General features: G+C 37.2%; 1 protein-coding gene across 3 annotated transcripts in view; it reads left to right on the top strand.

The window, feature by feature from the left end:
- Window positions 1-23,631, top strand: part of LOC126761341 (mediator of RNA polymerase II transcription subunit 13) — a 32,522-nt gene extending 8,891 nt beyond the window's left edge. For all 3 annotated transcript variants that reach the window (XM_050477407.1, XM_050477408.1, XM_050477406.1), the window contains 10 exons: window positions 10,425-10,518; window positions 10,578-10,661; window positions 10,957-11,420; window positions 11,495-12,362; window positions 15,879-16,062; window positions 16,165-16,841; window positions 17,138-21,806; window positions 21,903-22,029; window positions 22,352-22,467; window positions 22,537-23,631. In XM_050477407.1, coding sequence (XP_050333364.1) covers window positions 10,425-10,518; window positions 10,578-10,661; window positions 10,957-11,420; window positions 11,495-12,362; window positions 15,879-16,062; window positions 16,165-16,841; window positions 17,138-21,806; window positions 21,903-22,029; window positions 22,352-22,467; window positions 22,537-22,920 — 7,667 coding nt within the window. In that variant the 3' untranslated portion in view covers window positions 22,921-23,631. The remainder of the gene's footprint in view (window positions 1-10,424; window positions 10,519-10,577; window positions 10,662-10,956; window positions 11,421-11,494; window positions 12,363-15,878; window positions 16,063-16,164; window positions 16,842-17,137; window positions 21,807-21,902; window positions 22,030-22,351; window positions 22,468-22,536) is intronic.
- Window positions 23,632-24,396: the final 765 nt, after the last annotated feature.

Here is a 24,396-nt window from a genome sequence, read left to right as displayed (position 1 = left end):
TGGGAAGAAAGTGAGTTAAAAAGCGGATAAAGCACAGAGCAGGTGATGATTGCGGCAGTTCATAAGCCTATGCACATAGTAAATGTGCAGCTGTATGTGTGTGGTTGTGTGTGCGCTTATACAGGTTAGATGCGACGTGATTGCGCGTGGCTGGTGACTGATTTTTTTCTGCCGACAGTTTGATGGAATTTCGAAATGCTTTGTTTGTAACTTCCTGTGAGCTGCTTTCATGATATTCGTATTTGCATAAGTTCAGATATTTATTGAAGCACATGCGTGTTTAAGTTATTACAAGCCAATGCCATTGATCAAAACTTATATACACATATAAAAAAGAGCATAATAACTTGTTTTAATTAACTACTTAGAGTTATGTGTGTATGTATGTATGTATGTATAAAAAAAACGGTAGTTTTGAAGTGCAAAGTTAAGATTAGATTCGGGCTTTCGCCAATACATATTCTTTGCGAAAAAGCTGAACGGCCTTGCGGCTACAGCAACAACCACAATGGTCTCATCCAATTTAACGCAACTCACACGTCGTCTCACATCTGCCGGTTAGAAGTGTTGTTGGTGAGTGTGCCATTCATCCGCCCGCTTGTAAGAAAATTGGCAACGGCGCAACTAGAGTTGGTTTTAATACCAGTTGTGTGATAGACGTCACAATCTGATTTTTATATTCGTACACATTAATATACAAACGCGTATGTCCGTATACCCCAAAGTCTTTGGCGTAAAACAGCTGTCGTGTAAATGCTAATGTAGTAGTAAACACCTCACCGCTACCCACTTTCTTACATATGTACATAAACACATACATATCTACATATTACGAGTTTTATAATTTTTTGAATTTTCTCATCACGCAGTTATGTGTATTGTTTACGTTCGTTTCGCTACCGCGCTGTTAGAGCTCTTTGACTCTTTACTGAGTGTTGAGTCAATATTTGTATCGCTCTCTTTATACGATTTTTCTTCTCGAACTGCTGCAATCTCATTCTCTGTGCTTGGTATGCGCAAAACAATAATAAGTTGTAGATATAGTAAAACCTGTTTGTTCGAGAGTCGAGAGGGTACGTCATGGGAAAGCCTTAAATGCACATACATACCGACATATGTACATATATACATTTTTGTATTTACAAATATTCATATAGCCTATGCACATTTGTAATCGCTGTCCCATACTTAACAACTTGTTTGACTATTATTCCCCATGCAAACACTTGTAGACTTGAATAACTGGCATTTCTTCAAATGGATAAAGAATTGTATTGAGTTCAAAAAATAAGGGCTTGACATTTAGAATTTTGAGGCTTCTTGAGTTGACCTATTAAAACATCAATAAACAACTATTTGAGAATAATGTCAAGTGAATCGGAAGCGAACTATTTACTTACAGTGTGCGACAAAACTAAAGCACGGAATCTACCTTGTCGGTATTTAACTGGATAAAATCATAAATTAGGCATTACTTGATGTTTTATTGATTTGTATTATTAGTTCATGTATTCTTCTTTTAAAATTAGTAAAAGTTAAACAAATTAACTTACTAAAATATTATATAAAATTAAATATATGAAGAACTCCAAAAATCTGGTGCGACAAAACAAAAGCACGAAATATTTTATGATTGAAAAATCTTTCAATATTTGGTTTCGTAATTTTTCAATACAGTTGCACATCGGCTAGGCATGGACTCAATTAATTTATTTGATATGTCCCAGGAAATGCTTTTCCATATTCACTTGAATGTATAAAACGGCCTTATTTTTACAATTCTCAAGTCTGATTTTTCGATCTACAATTTACCATTGGTTCTCTATGGGATTGAGATCAGGTGATTGTGCGATTCGCTTCAAAACCTCATTCCTGTTATCAACAAACCACTGTTTTACACAAATAGCAGTGTGTTTCTGGTCGTTGTCATGTTGATAACTCCATTTTAAAGCCATTCTTCTGCACAGCATTAATATTCTGAGAAATATTTTTATGCTTTTATACTATATTTTCAACCCCACACTAGTACATTGTCTCCACCATGTTTCACCGCGCTTGTTTTATAACGTTGATTTAGGCGTTGTCCCTTCGGTCTGCCTACCAGCTTCAGCCCATCTCAATCTCTGATATTAAACTTCGATTCGCCAGAAAAAAGTACAGTTTGCCATTTGGTAATCGCTCAATTTATGTGCATTTTCCAATCACGCCAGTCTGTTCTTTAAATAAATAATACGGCTTTTTTGCAATAACTTGCTACAGGTAGCATGAAAATTAACCATGGACAGCTCGACGTTGTATGGATCTCTGTAATATATTTAACCGTAATTGTCTTACAATAGATATTGCCGATATAAAAGGGTAATTTTTTATTGCCCCAATGACTCCCTTATCCTCTCGTTCGGTTGCTCTCCACGGCCGTCAACCTCTATGCGCTGTAACCAAAGAGCTTGATTTGCCAAATCAGCTAAATGTTCGGGAAACATTAGGATGATTTATTCCAAACTTTTTTGCAATAGTCATAACCGATTCTCTTTTCTTAAAATCCTTAACAATTTTTTTTCTAAAATGAACAGAATACTTATTTCGAGCCATTGAAATATCTTTCTCTTTAACATACAACCAACCGTACTGAATGACGAATTTTTGATCATTAAAAACCGTTTGACAAACAATTAATGTGCAATTAATGTAAATTTTTAGTTATGTGCTTTTGTTTTGTCGCACCAGATTTTTGGAGTTCTTCATATATTTAATTTTATATAATATTTTAGTAAGTTAATTTGTTTAACTTTTACTAATTTTAAAAGAAGAATACATGAACTAATAATACAAATCAATAAAACATCACGTAATGCCTACTTTATGATTTTATTCGGTTAAATACCGACAAGGCAGATTCCGTGCTTTAGTTTTGTCGCACACTGTATGTACATACATACATACATATGTATGTAGATATGTATAATAATACTCTTCATGCTTTCTTCAGTTTTGAATAGCTATTCACAGTCCATTGCTTTCTTCAATTTTCAATTGCCGTTCGGATTGTTTCATTGACTTTTATATTTGTCATTACTTTTCTTAGATTGCCCACAAATTAGCTTGGGAATTGTACGATATTTTCAAAATCACATGGAAGGAACTCAAGTCTCTTGCTTAGACGAAAATGATAAAGCCAAATAACTTGATAAACATTTTTCAAAATAATTTAAAAGTTTTCTGTTGTTGTTGTTGTAGCGGCAGAAAACATTCCTGAAGTCTTTTGGTGGAATGCTGGCGAGTTCCTAGTGACTAGTCAAATAATAATCCAGTTTCCGGCTACGAAAATTGTCGTGTGTCTTCTCTAATGCTTATAACGTCATGAATCAATGTGCTTTCTTTCAAACTCCTTCCCAAAAAGAGAGGGTGACGAAACTATCCTAATAAGTAAAAATCGCACTTTAAATTCGTAAACATCAATTTGTGCCAGTTACGGCCTTCGGGCATCATGACTACCAACCCGTTACACCCCCCTCAATTCAGAACAATGAAATGAGATGGGGTATGTAATTTATTGTTTTTGGATAAAAATTATGTATGTTATTATAAACTATCTGAAGAAATTTACATTTTTGTATAAATTTGTTTGTTTTAATAACAACTGAGTCGGGTTAGCTACATATGTACATACAATGTATGTCAGACCGACATCCATCTGAATTTTTCACACACCCTTCCAATCGATTAAAATTTCCATGCCGATCATTGCTCCCATATTCCTCTATTATATTCCTTTATACAAAGAATTCATCCTTGTGAATTTCATACACATACACATACATATATGTGCATACATACATACATACATACATACATGCTCTGTGAAATATGCGCTTCGAAGATTAAAATGTCATATAAACAAACATATTTTGGTTTTGTAAAGCAGGCTGTAGTCCCAAAGTCAAATAATAATAGTTACTAGTTTTGCCGTTTTTTAAGAAGTTACTTAAATTTTGTTTACGGGAAAATCTTTAGTAGTGACACATTTAGCATGTGATATTCGTAGGCATTTATATACATATGTATGTACACACATACATGCATAGGTACATATTTTTATGTTCAGGTTAGCGTTCGCCAGTGTTAACTTGCGATTATAATGACCCTCATTGGAAGTACTTGTACATAAGCACACACACACGCACAAACGCATCAAAATGAACACACGAACACAGCTATGGATTTCTGCTTGAAGATAAAACAAAATTTGCTGTTTTTGCTTTGCTCTCATTAACGGTGTCTACTCGCACGCTTGTTTGGTAGCATTTTACTTCGTTGATTTACCCGCATCCGTAGTAATACGTGCATACAGACATACGTATATACAATTTTGTGCGAGTTTCTTATTTCAGTGTCGTGCTTTGGTCTCATTTTACGGGTTATTGCACTGCTTAACAACGACGGAATGGACCCACTGAATATGTAGATATGTATGTTTATAAATACATACGTGTGTGTATGTACGGCCAACACATTTTAAACGGCACAGGCCGGCGAGACCTGCTTAGGTAAGGCGGACGTTCGGTTGGTTTGTGATGCCTGCTGACAATGAAGAAGCAACTGTGAATAACAGAAAACGAAGACCGAAACGGAGACTAAATCTAAATTTATGCTGTTAAAATATGAAAGAGAAGAAATCAACAGAATTTCTGTTTACTGAGGCTACCTGGCGCGCTGTTAAGCTGTTGGTGGTGGCACGCTCTTTTCTTTCCAATCGTAAACATTGAAAATTTGCGCAAAATTTTAAGGCATAACACAACACAAATACGTACATATCCATATCTGTTAGATACTTACCCATACATGCATGTGTGTATAATACAATAAAAACAGCTTTCGACTCATTATAGGCATTTACCGCTAAGATTTGTTGTCTGATATAACTGTTATTCATAAGTATGTTAATGGCAAATGTTGTCGATATACAAACCAACATATAACATTATCCACAGTCTTGTGCAGTCACCTCTTTGTGAGTAATTTCTGCGTTTAGTATATAAATCTGAATGTCGACGTGCCATGTGTAATTTCTCATTTATTTAGTAATTTACGCTAATTGGAAGCCTGGAAGTTCGGGTTTAAATCTCTGTACTTAACCATTTTTTTAGCGTGTGGAAATTTTTAACCTCACATTATTTCTATTGCAACTGCAATAAATATTTTTATGTCAAATTCACCCCTAAACAGAATTGTAGAAAGAGGCAATACTGCACCACAATGGCAACACCATCAACATCCTACATACATACATACATATGTACATACTTACATACGTATTTGATGCTCTCAAGGGAGGAACTAGAAAGAGCGAATCGCTTAATGACGCCGGCGTTATCGGTTGTTGGCGCTTTGTTTTATGAATGCACATGTGTACATACAACTGTTGTGGTTGTGCGTTGTTGGACCACCGGACACAAAAAGGTACAAAATTCACAAACTTGGGGTGTGTAACACATCCCGCTGCCTATATACATGCTAAGTAATGTATGTATGTATGTACATGCATCATTAACTGCACTCTGTTACTTGCCTTTTACATAGGTGTTAGTATATACCTTTTTACTATGAACAGCCGTGTAGCAGAGCATAAAAATGTACACGTGCTGGATAATATAAACGGCTTTGTTGTTGTGTAACTTCCTTCCTTCATACATTCATATGTATGTAAATATGTAGCCGCACACTCGCTTATGTGTTTGCAGAAACTGTTGTTTAATGGCTGGGAGTGTATTTTGCCATTGTTGAGGTTGAATTTATGAACTTGGTTGGGGGTGAGGTAAGGGGGGTTTGATCGCCGCTGTGAGGTTGGTGCATCACGGTTCAGTCGACTTATCGTCGTAATGCTGGTTCTGTTTGCCACTTAGATTGGATGGTTGTTTTACAAAACGGTGCACACGAACTTAATATTTTATTCTTTCATTTTCGCAAATGTGTATTGTGGGTATGTCTTTGGTATATTAGGGTGTGTGTGCAATTACATAGTTATGTACATATTAAGATATTAATTTATATTTTGTTTTGAGACATGCAAGCTTTGAATATTTGTGGACTATCTTTTATAATTTTCTTATTTTTATACCCTTAGCACGGTATATTAAGTTTGTCTCAAACTTAATGAAACCTAAAAGAAATAATCGGAGACTCTTAAACTACTATATGTAAATGATCAACATTGCGAGCTAAATCGAATTAGCCATGTCCTTTTGCCTGTCTGCATATGCACACTTGAACTAATCCCTCATTTTTTAGGATATCGAACTGATTTTTTTGTTTACCCAAACAGCCGTTTATTTGCCGGAATCGCCAATTTCGAGCCACTGTGAGCGATAACTGGATTTTCATCCCGCCTAGGACCTTCAACTCGGCAGAATTCTGCCGCCACAACAAGAACAACTGTCATTTAGACTTAACTGACCAATTACTATGAAGACCTTGTTTGAAGAACTTTTTCATTTCACGAGATATTTTCGCGAAGTTTGGTCTGGATCTCCAAGGCAACGATAAAATCTCCGAATATATTGCTAAGATCGAACCACCATAGCATTTTTTGTAATTACTTGTATTTTTATCACACATTTTTAAATTTAAATACCTGAGTTCATGATAATGTCAAACATTTGTATTTATAACAATAATATTTCAAATATATTTGCGGCTTAGTTTTTAACTAGCTAATAGCGCATAGCTCATATCAGCATTCTGATAAAGAAACAAATGTGCATATAATATAAAAAAGCTGTGGTGTGTGACCACTTTCTCAATAATTAGATAAAAAGTTAATTTTTATTTATTTAATATTCAATTTCAATCTACCTATATGACAATAAATTAATTTTATTAACAAAAAAATATTATTAATGATTTTGAACTGGGTGGTCATTTACATACATATATGTTATGATGTTAGTAAATAATAGTTTTTAATATTCGCACCAAAAAAATCCTTTTTTTTATTTATACACATATGCAATATTACCCTCATTGCAATACAATTCCCAAAACGGCAACATTGCATACGATATGTGTCAATAATATCTCGGTAGTGCTTCAAATAAATACAAATATTGCCGCATATAGGCAAGAATGCAAGAGCAGCGTATACCTGTGCATGGTTGTGTGCATGCAAAAATTAAGTTGTTGCTATTGTTTGCGTTTTATTATCCCGCTGTCGTCATTACTTATTATTTCTTTCATTTTCCTCTATTTGTTGTCGTTTGTAAACATCACCAAAGTGCGCCACTAGCAGCTACCTTATCAACAGCTCTTTTCCACCAACCTTTTATTACAATTTGTTTCTCCTCTTACTTCGCGCGAGCACTAAGGTGAGATAGTAAATATATTGCTTTCATCACACAGATATATCTTCGCGCTACTTACTCTCGTATGTTCTACATATACTACTTTTCGCGTTGTAGTTAAAATAAATTATTGTCATCTTTTTCTCACGCATTCGCTCTCTTTACACCTTCTCTTTTCGACATCCACTGCTGTCATTTGCTGCTCTCTGGCGGTCAGGGTGGTATTGCAGCATTATTTATGATTGTTCACATCCTCATCGCTCACAGTTTCTTCTCATCTCGCTTTTGCATTTGATTTCTTTATTCGTTTACTGCTTGTTGCCATTTGAGATTGGTTTATTAGCTTATTCTTATTCGTTCATTCATTAATTTTATTTGTCGATTTGTATTTTGACATCTCTTCATCTCTGCTTGTGTTTATTCACAGGTTTATTTTTAAAACGTGCTGTTATTATTACCGCTGTCGCATGTTATTATTATGATTATTGTTATTGTAAATCTCATATCACTGCGAGAGCGCATGGAAAATAAAAGAAGATTCAAATTTTCACTAAAATATATACATATGTATATAATATGAGGTGACCTGACCCCATAGTTCCTTGTACCAATGATACGCTGTCGGCCGAAATTCTTAGCCGTACTTTTTATTGCCCTCTTTTTTTTTATATGCATACCCTTTACAAGAGGGTTGAATTAGCTTGTTAAGCTTAACAGATTATGGTATTGACTTCAGATTAGCACATTTTTGGCGCCAGTGTAAATATTTATATTTCTCTAAACAACTTCAAATTGTATAAATATTTACAGCATTTGAAAAAGTTACCTTTTGTTATATTATTATGGAATTAAATTTTTGCGTAAACAATATTTATTATTGTTGACACAAGTTTTACAATTACAGAATCGGTGTTAGAGTTATAAAAGGCAGATAGAAATTATTTTTTAACCACTTTTCTATATTTTAATTATTCTTAACATCTTTACTGTAAATTTCATTTGTTTTGATATATTTAGAGTTTCCCTGTTTGTCACCCCTTATATAAATTGTTACAGTTATCTTTATAGCCTGAATAGGGTACACTCAGTTTACTACTATCCAGAATGAATACTCCATAAAATATACTTGAACTTCCTTAACTCGAATCTCCATAATTCACAAAAAAACTTACGAGTTAGAATACTTCAAGTTATGGAAGGAAATTTGTATGAAATTGGACTTTTGCCAATTCAAGTTCGAGTTAGGAAAACTTCGAGTTATGGAATACATACTTATAATTGATTAGCGTTATATCAGCTGAGTCGATTGAGCCATGCCCATCTGTTTGTTTGTATAAACGAGAACTAGTCCCTCAGTTTTTGAGTTACTGCTCTGAAATTTTGCACCTGCTTTTTTCTCACAAAAAAGCTGCTTATTTGCTCGTAACGATCGGGCTATTTTAGCATAAAGCTGCCACATAAACAGAGATCAATATCAAGATCTTGTATGGTAATCTTTTTTTATCCAAAGCGACGAAACAATATTTGATTATTTTTTTTTCAAATCGGACCACTATACTATAGCCGGCATACGAACTGTCATATCAAAATAAAGTTCTTGGAATTTGTGAAGGGTATTCAAGCTTCGATGTAACGCAAGTTAATTTTTCTTTTTTTATGCTGGTGACACGATACTACAATTGATTACCAACAATTAGTAATTACAAAAAAAAAACGATTAATAAAATAAAAAAAAATTAATTAATATAATAAATAAAAAATAATATTTCATACCTTAGGGTTTATATTGAATTTCTTTTTAATTAACCACCTATACAAAACTTTCTCTTCCGTAATGTGCAACTTCTCTTCGTTATCTTTTCGCTCATACAAACATACATGCATACATATATCTATACAAAACTTTTCACTCTGCCTCCCGATTTTCTCTATTTAATTCTTCTCAATATACTTACATGCATATATTTTTCAAACTACCTTTTATAGCCTTGCTTTTGAAAAAAGAGTATATTTGTGTTCACATTTGGATTAATCTTCGACGTTCTCATAATTAATAGTAGCGCTGATAGGCTTATCAATTTGTTTGCTTTGAAATTAGTTTAATTCATTGTAATTGTTATATGCTTGAGACAGTAGTCTTAAATCAACATGTTTATACATAGTCTGTTTGGTTTATTTACATTGTGGTTCATATGAAAAAAAACACTCAATCTCAAGGTCTAATTTTCATCCGTCAAATTACTTTTTATACCGTCATTTTACAATTAGGAAATTATTATTTTTTGTTTTAGTTATTTCTTTACAGAAGGTAAGCTTTTTTTATCTGGCATTGACAAAGCGCAAAAAAATTCCTTATCGTTTAGTAATATTCTGTTTAAAAAGTAAAATTGCTTCGCACTGAGCATGCTCGGTGAGAAGAGAGACTGTAAAATGTATATAAACATTGCAACCTACATTCATACCCACAAAGTCTCTATAAATTGTTTTACATGTTGCTGTGCCTTTTTTTTCGGATGCACATTTTTGCAATTGTTAATTTCTCACTTGTATTTGTATTTTATGTCTTTTATACATACGCTACATACATCTATGAGTATGTGTGATTCTGTTTAGGTATCAACTTTTGACAGTTGTTTATGTACATTATTCGTTCTAAATAGCCTCATAGTTAAACATTGTTGTAGGCGCGGGTTGAAATCATTTAACTGCCTTTATTTGCACTTGCATACAAACATACATACTATATATACTTATGGGCATGTAAGATTGTATTTTTCGCCCCGCAAAACCAACTAGCAACTTTTGAGTATTTCAAAAATTCAATATTTCGCTCCAGGTGTGTTCTGCAGTGGCATCCACACATACATATTTGTACATTTCTGATAGCTAGATTCTGGAGTGTGTCGTGGGTGTTAGAACTATAACAAATTTTTTTCTGGAATAAACATTTATGTACATAAACATTTTCAACTGTCGTCCAATGATTTTGTTTATTTTTTTTTTATTTTTTGTATTTTTTCTTCTTTTTTGTATGCATTTTTACAATAATTTCTAATAATACTTTTTCTTTTGTAATTTTTATTCCAGCAAATCAAGCACTTTGGAATGGAACATGGGAACGAGGTCTTACCTACGAGTGCCGCTCACTATTATTCAAAGCTTTGCACAATTTAATGGAGCGGTATATATAATAATTAAAAGTAATTAACAATTGAATATTAATAAAAAAAAATTCTGCAGGTTCGTGTTGACCAAAGATATTGTGCGTTTTGGTAAATGGTTTGTTCAACCGTGTACTTCCAATGATCGACTCTTTGGCCGAAGGTGAGTTACTACACTTACATACATATATTAGAGCATACATAACATACTACTGTTGTTTGGATAACCAATAATATGAAAACTTGCTGTTCCCGTACAGTTGTAAGGCAATAAGTTGCTTGGAAATCCTAGAGAAAATGTATAACAAGTTCTCTGTGGTTCTGTTTTGAGATACCACGCGAATCATCGTTCAACTTGTTACATGTATTTTTATATTATAGGAATTTTTAAAATTTTATGAAAATCTAATAATTTTCTTAACATTCTAATTGACATCTTCTTTTTTTTTGGTTTTCAGTTCTCAGCACCTTTCATTCTCGTTTACGTTCTTTGTGCACGGCGACACGGTATGCGCATCGATCGATTTGAGGGAACACCCTGCGGTGCGGCCCTTATCAAAGGAGCATTTAACTGAAGCAGCGGCGGCTTTTGCTGCCGCTGGTAATTCGCAAACACTGTCGCAATCTCATGAACATGGCAATGTAACGAATTTGCCAGAAGATGTGGCAAGTCCACACAGCCCCAATAGTGGCGGGGCTGTGGGAGACGGTGGCACCAACTCAAACTCTCCGAATTCCTCCACTACACCCAAGCCGCGACGAGTAATACTAGCGCCATTTGGTATGGCGGCAACACTAACCGGCAATAGTTTTAAAGCTACAGATCCAATGGCCGAGAAGATCTTAGAAGATTGGGCATCATTTTTCCCACTGTGCAATAAGGAAAACTCTGATGTGCCACCGGTGGTTGAAGTTGTGTCGGGTAAATATAAAAAAAAATTTTCTCATAATTTATTACTAATTTTGAAATCGTGTATAATTTTCTTTGCTGTTTAGGCGGACATAAAATGTATCATCCCTCAATTTATGTACTAGTCACTGATTTGGATGACATGGAGGAAATGGAAGCGGCTGCGTCGCAAAAGGGCTCATTGGGCACAACATCTTCGGCGGAGGCTGCCGCACTGGCGGCTATTTCATCTGCGAATACAAATGAATTTACAGGCAACAGCCGAAAGTCCACATCAACGCAACAACCCGCTAGCTTGCAACAACAACAACTGCAACAGCAAATGCACACTGTCACTACTGTAACAACAGTTGCCACATCGTGCAGTCAAGCAAACAGCAGTGGGGTTGGCGGAAGTAATGGCATTAACAGCAATAGCAGTATTGCAATGGTTGAGCAACATTTGCATGAACTGTCAGCAAGAGCGCAACCCTACTATGACACCACGGCGAGCAGTTTTACTAGCAACACAACTAATACTCACGCCTCACCACAGGCGGCTACCGAAATGCCAGAGCGCGTATGGCAGGATTGCATAACGAATACGTTGCATGTGACATATGCGGCCAGCGTTGCTGCCACAGCAATGAGTACTGGCGCCACAACCGCTCAAATAACTTGTTCATCCCTCTCTACTACCACCGGCGGAGTAACAACCACAACTGCCACAGGCAGTGGTACAGTAGGTGGCGAGGATTGCAATTCCACCAGTGGTAATAATGGCAACAACGACAACAATGCCGGCAGCGTTGGCGGTGCTGGCAACAGTAGTGGCGGTTGTAGTTCCATGGACACGCAAAATACCAACACAAAAATTGGCGACGCCAATGAAGTGGAGGCCAAGCTACGCATGCAGCAAATGCAATTTTGGGGATTTGTTGATCCAACGGAAAAGACACCCTGTTCATGCACAAAGTAAGTTCTCAAAGCAATGTATTACTTAAATTTGAATGACTGCAGTTATTTATTTGTGTGTCTCAATTTTTTGAATCTGTGATTCCGAAAATGAAATTTGAAAAGTCACTAGTAGGCGTATGTATGTGATAAGGAGCACTTACAGTTAAGAGTTAATAAAACGCATAAGTGTCTATCAAATTTAATTTATTACGATTCAGTCGTTGATTATTTCACAATATTTGACCTCCAAAAATGTTTAACTTAATTTTTATTTTAACGCATAATGTTCATGAGATAGTAAACAAACAAGTTTCCTAGTGTTTATTGCAAGTATTTCTGTTTCGTATTTATCTTGTTTGCAAATTCTAGCTTATCTTCTATATACTTTGTGTACTGCATGAAAAACCTTCTGTATTTTACACACTACTCTTTCCCAAACAATATTAATTTGCTTTTTGATTGTAATATGACTATAACCTCAAATTTCAAATGTTTACCTATAGAAATGTCATGTGAATTCTGCTTTCTTAAGATTATGGTACATTTCGAATGCCAAAGTTAATTAGTTTATGTCTGTCTTTTTTAACAACACATAAATCTCTATAATATATATTGCAATATAAACGTAAATACGAAAATTGTTAGGGAGAGCACAGGAAAGAAAACATATATTTGGTGTAAAGAAAAAAAAAATTGGCCAACAATTTTCAGACTTTCATCGTCGTCGTCGACACTATCCGTTCTCACACATACTACTTCTACTAGCAGCAAAAAAACTGCAGCTTCTACTACTTCTTTGTCAATGACATCCCCTATATATAGTGTTTCCGGGCCGGCTTCGTCAGTGCGTCTGAGCAACAGCATGATGATGGCATTGGGTGGCAAAATGCACACCGGCTCGACGGGATGCGGCAGCGGCAGCGGCAGCAGCAACAGCTACAGCTACAACAATAGCCACCAACAACAGCAACAATATCGTACTGCTACACCAACAACATTCTTTTCGTCGCCATCAACGGCAACGGCAACAGCGTCATCGTCTTCGTCTGTATACCACAGCAATGTAAAAAGTATTACATCTCGCACAACAGTGTGTATTCCATTCCATCGGCGACAACAATATGACTTATACAGCACCGATAACAGCATCACTACTGGCGGCGGCGGCGGCGGCAGTAACTATTTGAATACAAATCTATGCAATTCGCTATTGCGGTGTCGTAGCGAAAGCGTTGGCGGTGTTGGCGGTGGCGTTTGCTTTGACGCCGTTGACGGTGCAGTGGACACAGTAGACGCTGCCGCAGCTGCTGCTTCCAATGGCATCACTACTATGCATTATCAAACTTCAGACACCATACCAAAGCAAAGGTTTGTGTTGTCGCACTATCTCTCTATCTCTCTGTATTTCTCTCTCACTTTCTCTTACCACCTCACGCTCTTACTCGCAGTTATTCTCTTATCAACATGTATACACTTGCTCTTTATCCTGTTCCATATCATTATTAATCGTTTTTTTTTGGTTGGCTGGAAATGGACTGCAAACTCCCACACAATTACTTGTATGCTATGGTCCACATACATATGTACATATATGTATCTCAACTCATTAGAATGCTATTTTCTCACACACTCAAAAGATATGGTGCTAATGTTTGCATAAAAACTGGTGAAGTTGGAACATATTCATACTCCCCAGAAAATAACAAAACTAATTTTGGTAGTCATACATATAGTATAAATATATACATACATATGTATATATTATTATTTTAAAAACTATTATTACGGTGATGCAACTACACAATATATTTTCCTGTAAATTAGTAACTGAATTTCATATTTAGTTTAACACTATACTGAAATTGTTTTGATTGTATAAAAGCGAATTCATGTACATATGTACAAACATGCATACTTACATACATACATATGTAGTATTAGGTAAAGTTGAAGCCATAGAAATGTAAAGAAATAAGGTTATAATAAGTTTTAGTTCAAAAAGTGGTTAAACTTAAACATTTCACTTGCTCCTCTTATATTATAGTAGGCTTAATTCGTGTAACACAAATCCTATTTATATGAATGATTTTTTATGAAACAGTTAAAATCTGTTTTAAAAAAACCAATGTGACATTGTAGTATCATTTGAAGACTGTTATATAAATTTTCATGGAAAGATCTTAAAATTTAGGGCAATGGACTCTAAAGCGTCTCGAAAAAAAAGTTGAATTGCGGTGCCCCTCATAACTCGATGTTGAATCAGCTGAAATCAAAAAATCAAAATTATATCGTTAGATAGATAAAAATTGTGTTCAAATAGTGTGAGAGGTACCGACTTTACAAACGAGAGTTACTGTTCCTTTAAATATATTAATATCAATACACCATCTGATCAAATTTGGCTCGGATTGGTACCACCTTTTTTTTTGTAGGTGTGAAAGTTTGAATTTGCTTGAAATTTTGTATTTCAAATGGAGTCGCGGCTACGTTACCGAAGAAAATGTTGCAAATGTGCTTTGGGAGTCTACTTTATTACGATTTGAAGGGCACGGGACTTTCAAAGAAGGTCGTGAAGTCATCGAAAAATTGTCTTATGCGAGTCGTCCATCTGTCCTTTTTAATGACTAAAACGTCAAAAAAGTTATAAACACTGTTTGAAAATCATCGTCAGAAAGATAACAGAGCAATTTTTATGAATTATGGGAAATTGGATAACTCGTTGTCATGCTTAAAATGTGACTATTTTGAAGTCGAAAAATTAAGTTTTGTTCAAAATGCGTGAAAATATTTTTTTTGTTAGACTGGGTAAAAGTTGATCAGATGGTATAAGCTTGCAATTACAAACAAATTAGAAATTTCGAAAGACTTTTGGTTTTGGTAACTAAACGATTCTTATTTTGCTGCCACAAATACAAACTTACAACATTATTATAAATACCTAAAACTCGAAAGCCCCAAAAAGAAATTGTAACTTGCCTAACAAGTCGGGTGATGGTCACGGTATTTGCATGTCAACTTAATGAGAAATAACTCATATTGCATATAATTATACTCAGTTTTATTATTTATTAAGCATGTGTTAATATAAAAAATATATATGTATGTATATTGTACAAGTTTATCGAATACTTGGCTATGGGTCATGCATTGAGTATTGAACATTAATTTGATTTGAATTTATCACCGCCATAATGCACACAAACAAATTGTAACAATAACGCTGGTCAAGAACAAAGTATTGCTCTAATAATTGTATGAATACAAAGTTTAGACACATAAAATCGAATATTCCATACTATATAAAAAACTGTATGGTTGTAGCTGAATATTTGCATATATGTATACCCTTTACAATATATAATCGTACATCAAAACTCTTAAAAATCACTTTAGGATGGTGTTTGAATGCATAACAGCATACCAACTTACATATGTACATAAATAGCATACATTTTGCTAAAAAACGAAATCATAATAAATTACTTAAATTTTGATGCCAAACTAATTGTTATATTATGCAATTTTTGTTTACAGAACTTTGAATCCCGCATCGATGACGCCGCACGACACACCGCACGGCGGCGCTTCAACTTATTCGCGCAACTCTGTGGGCGACTTGATGCCGGTGCCCTCGGTGGGTTCGCCTGGCACACCCGCACAATCGCCTCATCCGAACTCAACGCTATCACAGCCAACGTCTGTACCACCAGCCGATCAAGTGAGTGCCTGAGGTTTATACTAGTTCTTTTTAACACCCTTTCATTACCGAATAAATATTTTTCAAATATATATTAACTATATTTTTGCTTATCACGCTTAGTTGTTAACAATGAGCCCACGTGCACCACCATCCGTACCGAATTTGCAACAACCACCAACACCGATTGATCATCTATTGGACAAGAATACACCGGCACCCACACCCACCGATCAGCACGATAATAAAAGCATCACAACATCGCCTTATGTGCGGCCTACGCCAAGCGTAGAGCCGCCACCCTCTGTTGAGGCGGGTAATGGTGGCGGTGGCGTGACTGGCGTGGGACCAAATGGACCTGGCAGCGTGCCACAACCACCAAGTGTCGGGCGTAGCACTCCGACTATAAGCGGCCAACAACAGCAGCAACAACAACAACAAGGTTCACAACAGTCACAAGCACAAATTATGGGCACGGGCACAACGGGTTCGGCTGGTCCCCAATGTGGCACTATAAGCATTAAGAAATTCGAGATACAACAACCGTCATTGACCACACTAAGTGCTGATCAAATTAAACCCGAACCGGGTTATGCGCCGACACCATTGTCGGGTAGCGGTAGTCGAAATGGTCTGCCAGAAGTTTCCACGTCGTCTGCCATATCGGCGGCAGATGCGATCAACGATTATTGGAAATCGTTTAAGATGCCAGAAATAAAAGTAAAGGATATCGATAGTTTCGCCAATGATGACTGCTCAAAATATAATGTACTGTATGATTTCACGTATCAGAATGCTTGGTGAGTGTTTTTTGAACCGCTTTAAAATTCCCTTACATATACTTTACAGAGTTCTTAGGGGAAATTGCAGTTCAGTTTATGCATATTTCTATCTTTAGACTCTAAGATAAACAAAAGCCAGTGTTTATGTGTTCCGAATAACTGTTTTACATTCCATAGTGAGAGTATAAATTGCACAAATGATAAACGCACAAATATATTATACATGCAATTTTTTCCTATAAATTGCAGTCGCTTACAAATTTATTTGCATTACTTAACATCAATTAACATTAACTTTCAATTTACTCTTTTAGGGCGAATCATCCAATGAAACGTTTCAAGCTCAACGATGTGACCAAACCGTGTCGCAGCATGTGTACCAAAAATCTCTACGAAGGTCATACTCACTCGAAACCGCTTATGCCGTCACCGGGCTCGATATATGGTTCGCAGTTACTCTCTATAGATGCCTCCCTCAATTCGCTAACTAGTTCCGCCATGAACGCAGCGTCTGCGAGTGGTAGTAGCAGTGGTGGTTTGGTGGGCATAGCCGCGCATTGTGGCAATTTGACAAATATCAAGGAGGAAAATGTGGGTAGTGATGGCAATGGTAATGGCGGCGGTTATTTCCGCGGGCTCGACATACAAACTACAGATGCGCTACAGGGTACAGCTTCGCCTTGCAAAGATGGCAAAAGCAGTGCCAGTGGTGATCTGTATACCGCTGAAGGCCTAAATCCAACAATGAACGATCTTGAGCAGCTGTTTGAGACATCAAACGATGGCTGCGGCAGCGTGCAAATACATACACCGCCCGACTCGAACAACCCATCCAATGGCTCTACCGCAACGACCACAATTGACGATCTTAAGCGCAGCACTGCAGTTGCTGCTGCTGTGAACGCCAGTGCGGTCGCAATCGCTGCGTTGCAAAACTGCACAAATACACCGAATGCTTCGAATAGTATAGGTAATAATGGTAGCAGTAATGGAGGCGGTAACGGCGGTTCCAGTATGGCGGAAGATCTGACTAAGATGTTTCCTACACCACCATCACATGAACAGCACCATCCTAATTCCAGCCCGTGCCAAATGGACATCCAAATGACGGATCTCAGTGTAATTACTGCAGCAACCGCAATATCGGGAGGCTTGGAAGCCGGTATGGGCGGTATGATTAAAATCAAACAAGAATATTTTGCCGAACTGGGTAGCCCCGTTGAAGAGCCAATTGAAGATTGGTCATATGTTTATCGGCCGCCGAAGCGTGCAAAGTTTGTGGGCTCATCCAAATACGCGCCTCTAACAAACCTACCTAGTCAAACGCTGCCGCCACTGGCGTTACCAACAAATTGCACCTATAAACCATCATGGACAACACAGAAATCACGTGCTGTGGTCGCTGCTCAAGCTGCGGCAGCACAACAGCAGCAACAACAACAGTTACAGCAACTGCAACAACAACATCAACAACTACACGAACTACTCTCAGCAGCGCCGCGCACACCATTACAGCAACCGCGCACACCCTTGGGCCCCATACCATCACCAATGCACTCCAACACGGTGCCCACACCGTTGAGCAGTGGTGGTGGTGGCGTCGGCGGTGGAAATAATCTTTTGCTGAATCAGCTTAACTGTCCGCAGGCAGCACTCACAAATACGCCCGGCAGCACGAGTATGCAGCAAATGATGCAACGGGCCGGCATGTCACCGATATCACCATCACCCGCCTCGGTGGTACCGTTTCCCATGATGCAACCACAACGGCATCCACCGCCACCTTATGAAATGGCTGTGGCCAGTCCAGCCACCTCAACATCCTCGTATTTGAATAAACAGTATCATTCGCAGGAGCATCCTCCAACACCGCAAAGCGTTGGTATGCCTTCAACACATCTTCCTAGACCGCTAAGCGCAGCGGGTAATCTGCCATCAACCGGTGTTGCGACTGGCGCCGTGGTGGCGCGTGAGTTGCCCGAAGTTAGCTCTTTGATCGTGAATATTCTGCTATATGACACAGCGTTGAATGTCTTTCGAGATCACAATTTCGATAGCAGCACCGTTTGTGTGTGTAATGCGGATTCTCAGAAAGTGGGTAACATACGTGGTGCAGATTCAGGTGTTTACGTGCCTCTGCCAGGTGGAAGCTTTAATCCATTACCGCCTTCTTCAAATGCAAGCGGGAACCCAGCTGTTGCCGGCATCAGCGGAAGTAGCGGTAGTGGTGGTGGGGGAGCTGCCGCAGGAAGTATGCGCCTGTTAAGTGCCTTTGGCGGTGGCAGTGCTTTGGATTCACCAGCATCGCTGCCAGGAACATCGGGGCACACGGGTTCAGGTTCATCTTCATCTTCGAACACACCTGCCAGCAATCAACATATTACGGGGTACGTGGACGACGATCCGGTAGATTGTACCTGCGGTTTTAGTGCTGTAGTCAATAGACGACTTGCATTTCGAGCTGGTCTCTTTTACGAGGATGAGATGGAGATAACGGGTGTTGCCGAAGATCCCGCCCGTAACAAGAAACAGTCATTACCTTCCCTGATAGCTAATTTGGCGGCTGCTCTGACGCCAACTGCTGTGAAATTGACGTCCTCTCTAGCCATTAAGGGCGCTAACTCATTGTTACCTGCACAAGCAGACAAGGCTAACCACGTACAGCCCGATGCGCAAGCACTCCAACATGCGCACGTCATCTTTGATTTATTACTTGAACAATGTTCCATCATACAAACGTCTAGCAGTGCAGTACACCGAGCTTTACAACGTCACCGACATCGTTTAGCTCGACAAAGCCGACAACCACAATCGGTGGCTGCCATCTCCAATGTGTTAGAATTCGTCGACGCGAACGATGTAATATGTTTGGCACTTGAGCAGGCGAGATTAGCTTTCGAAAGTAACCGTATGGATGTGAATGAATTTTCCAGCCAAAACCAGCTCTCACCTTTCGACCCTAGCCGTCCTGGCACGGCCAAACGGAATCATCAACTCTTTGGTGGCAGACTAACAGTGCATAAGTGGCCGTACATTCCAGTTGGATTTTCACGCAGTAATAAAGAGATTGTGCGCACCATGAACTTCATACAACCCATGTTGCAAAATGCATTCCATTCGAAATCTCGCAGTGCAGCGGGCAGCAAAGATGCTACTTACACAGTAAGCGGACCATTGACCTGGCGACAGTTCCATCGCTTGGCTGGACGTGCTTCTGGACAATGCGAACCACAACCGATACCATCGGTGATAGTTGGACATGACAAGGATTGGGTTTCAGTAGCACCACTAGCCATACACTATTGGGACAAACTTCTGCTGGAACCCTATGCGTATGCGCGTGATATTGTGTATCTGGTTGTGTGTCCGGAAACTGATTTTGTGGTGCAGAATACGCGAACATATTTCAGAGAATTGAGTTCTACGTATGAAATGTGTAAGTTGGGTCGTCATACGCCCATTCGCGGTTGGGATGGTTTGTTGACGGTGGGTCCACGTTCGCCCACAGATAATACACCAAATAGCACACCACTGGACGATTGGTTGCGCACCTTAGATAATACCGCTATAGCCGAAAAAATACGATTGTATGCGAGCGCGTTTCATAACCAAATAGCGCCGTACCTCAATCGTGTGCCTGGCGACAAGACGTTGCTTAATCCACCTGAGAATAGCAGTTGTCAACCGGGAGCAGGACGCGAACGTGGCACCACTAGTCCAATGGGCAGCATGAGTTCGATACACAGTTCGGTGAGTGGTGTTGATCAAGACAAAACGCATACATCGCCCAAGATCGAGGGCATGGATCAACAGCAGCAGCAACAACAACTCCAACATCAGCAGATGCAACATCAACAGCAACAACAACAGAATTCTGCCGAATCGATCGACATGAAGCCAGACATCAAACCCGACACAAAACCACCAATTGTACTTAGCGATCCTTTGGGTATGGGTGAAACAATGGAAGATATAAACCCACCGGCAATTGTGCTCTACGTAGTTGAACCTTTCACATTCGGTTCCGACTCACCAGAATTGGAGCGTTTAGCTTGTATAGCCTTGTTGCGTTGCTATGCTGAGCTATTAAAGTCCATACCGGATTCGGTACGTGCAAATATCAATATTCAAATCATATCGTTGGAATCGATAGTTGAATTGGGACGATCGCGTACACGAAAACGTTTCTCCGACGAAATTCGTTGCTTGGCGTTGAACATATTCTCGCAGTGTCGTCGACATATGGTGCACACGCAGGCCGTGAAGAGTCTGACCGGTTTCGGCACAGCCGCCAATATGGAAGCATTCCTAAAGAGCAAAGACGACAAGAATCGACAACCATACAAAATGTACACACCGCCGTATGTATTGGCGCCAATGCATGAGAAAAATGACAAGACAGACTTCTCCCGCCAATCATCCAGTATGCGCGCACTGAACGAGCAAAAGTATTCAGTCATGTATTGCAACTATTGTCTGAGTGAAGATCAATGTTGGTTGCTCGCGACCGTGACCGATGATCGTGGTGAGATGTTTGAAAAGATCATCATCAATATAGATGTACCGAATCGTGCGCGCAGACGTAAGGCACCGGCGCGACGTGTGGGACTCAAGAAGCTGATGGACTTCATAATGGGTTTGATCTCACAGACAGCGCATCATTGGCGGTTGGTTGTGGGCCGTATTGGACGCATCGGTCACAGCGAACTAAAATCATGGAGTTCTTTGTTGAGTAAACAAAATCTACAGAAAGCTTCCAAGCAACTAAAGGATATTTGTAAGCAATGTTCCTTCATGTATCCACCTGGTATACTCAGCGCCTGCTTGGTGACGTTGGAGCCAGATTCAAAACTGCGCGTAATGCCTGACCAATTCACACCGGATGAGCGGTTTTCGCAGATTTCCATGCAGAACCCGCTATCCACTCCACAAGATGTAACATGCACACACATACTAGTATTCCCGACAAGTGCCGTTTGCTTGGTAAGTCTTCGTCAATCCATAATACATTAAGCAATGTAAATTTTTGTAATCCTAAAAATATTGATGATATATGTATATGTTTCCGCCTCTTTACAGTCATTTACACGTCAATTTCAAAATGAGCCACAAGTAGATTTGGAAAATGATATCATATTCGATGATGATGACGAAAATGGCGGCTTCACTGATGCTGAGCTCATGGGTGATCTGCTCGATTGGGATCGTAAGTATTTTTTTTATATCTTGAATAGGGTATATTAAGTTTGCCACGAAGCTTGGAACGTCCAAAATAAAACAGCTTGCCTATAGAAGTTACAACAACAACAACGTATTTTGGATTGGGTTATTGTCTAAGGCAATGGTGTAATCTCTGTAGAAATTGTTCAGATCGGACAGCTATTACATATAAGTAGTTGCCATACAAACTGATAGCTCAAAATCAAATTCTTGTATGAAAACTTTTATATTATATACAAATTTATTTTGTTATTATAATTTTTTGAAACAACGTAAACTCACACATCCACTTATAAACTATTTTTTAGCTCAACCTGGTCGCTTATCGAATCACTGCAGTCCCGATCGCATGGAAGATAATCGCAGCTGGCCAAGTGCCGGTGGCAATAACTTCAACTCGGCACAGCAACAGGATGTTGAAGAGGTAATTTCAATCACTCATTATAATAATTATAGTATATTAATAAACTAATTATTTATTTTGTCTTTGTAGGTGGGCTCAATAAATCAGCAACCGCTAGCCGTGGGCTACATGGTTTCTACAGCGCCAACTGGACGCATGCCTTCCTGGTTTTGGGCAGCTTGCCCGCATTTGGAAGATGTTTGTCCTGTATTCTTGAAAACGGCATTGCACCTCCACGTGCCAAACATACAGACCGCCGACGATATACTTAACTCGACAAATGCGCATTCGTCAGCCATAGATCATCCACTGGATTCCTCACTCACTGCCGATGTATTGCGTTTCGTGTTGGAGGGTTACAATGCCTTATCCTGGTTGGCATTGGACTCCAACACACACGATCGTCTCTCGTGTTTGCCAATTAATGTGCAAATGCTTATGGATCTGTACTATCTGACAGCAGCGATTATGTAAAAGCTACAATTTAAGCAAACAAAAACCCACGTCAGATTGTATATATATATATATAAATATATATAGAAAAAGTGTCGTCAATTGTGTATTGTAATATATATATGCGCTAAGTAGTTAATATGCGAGGAAATGAGTTAATGTGCAGTATTTTTATACGATAAATGTGCAAGATGTCGATAATGCGTATTCAATAATGATTGTTGCAATTTTAGGTATTTTATTAGTTTAAATTAAAGTGAACAAAAACTAAACAAAACAAACAACAAGCATTCTAAACAAATTGGTCGTTGCAATTGCGTGTGTTTCGAGTCTAAGTTTGTGTGTTTTATATATTTATTATAATAATGTTTGATAGTTTATACTTTTGTGATATAAAGTTGAGGTTAAGAACCGAAATCAAATAATTTCATACATACACTTCCATATGCACACATGTAACTGCAAATACTTCAATATTTGATATGAATTTCGTCATAATACATACATATACCCAATGTGCCGTTCAATATGCAAAGAAACGATTTTCGATACTTATAACCGTCGAACGTTCTAAACGGTGTAAGCATTTGTGTGCTTCCGTTTGCCAAACTTCCAGACTCCAATTTGCTCTTACAAGTCTACGCCATTTATTTATTATTATTTTTTTTTTTGTCATACTAGGCAAGTTTTTGGCATATTATTATTTTAACAAATATGGTGTATACTTTTAAAGAAAGTTGCTTTTTAATAGTTCTATTTTTTTATGTTCACCAAAATTAATAATTTGTTTATGCTTCAAGTAAATAATTTTTCTTGTTTATATTTTTTTTTTTTTTTGTTATGTTTATACAAATGTTCAGTTACAACAATGTTCAATTACAGTGTCGCCGATAATAGTTAAATCAGACAAAATTTTAATGTTTTCTTCATACAGTTTTTTGATTAAAAAAACTTATTAATTTAAATTTTATTAATTTAATTTTTTTGTATTTTATTTTTTAGTTTTAAATTATTTTTCTTTAATTATGTTTAAAAAAAAAACTTTTTTAATTTAAATTTATTAAAAATTTAATATAAAATTTTAAATTTATTAAGAATTTAAAAACCTAAAAAAATTAATTAATAAATTTATATTTAATTTTTAATAAAATAATAAATAATTTAAATAAATTTAAATTTATTAATTAATTTGCTTAGTTTTTTTTATAAATTTAATTTTTTAAATTATTATTTATTTAATTATTGTTATTTTATTATCCCTTTGTTTTATTAGTTTTTGTTATTTTATTTTTATAATTTTTTTTAAATTTTTTTTAAATTTTATTTTTTTTAATTTAATTTTTTTTAATTTAATTTTTTTTTAATATAATTTTTTTTTAATTTAATTTTTGTTTAAATTTTATTGTTTAAATTTGGTTTAGTGATTTTTTTTTTTATTTATATATATTTTTTTTTCATATTATTATTTTGTTTTATTAATATTTTTTATTTTTTTCA

Source organism: Bactrocera neohumeralis, chromosome 6, assembly GCF_024586455.1.
Source record: "Bactrocera neohumeralis isolate Rockhampton chromosome 6, APGP_CSIRO_Bneo_wtdbg2-racon-allhic-juicebox.fasta_v2, whole genome shotgun sequence".
In the NCBI taxonomy this organism is placed as follows: domain Eukaryota; kingdom Metazoa; phylum Arthropoda; class Insecta; order Diptera; family Tephritidae; genus Bactrocera; species Bactrocera neohumeralis.
The sequence above is the reverse complement of the archived record's forward strand: the minus strand, read 5'-3'. Positions and strand labels throughout refer to the sequence as shown.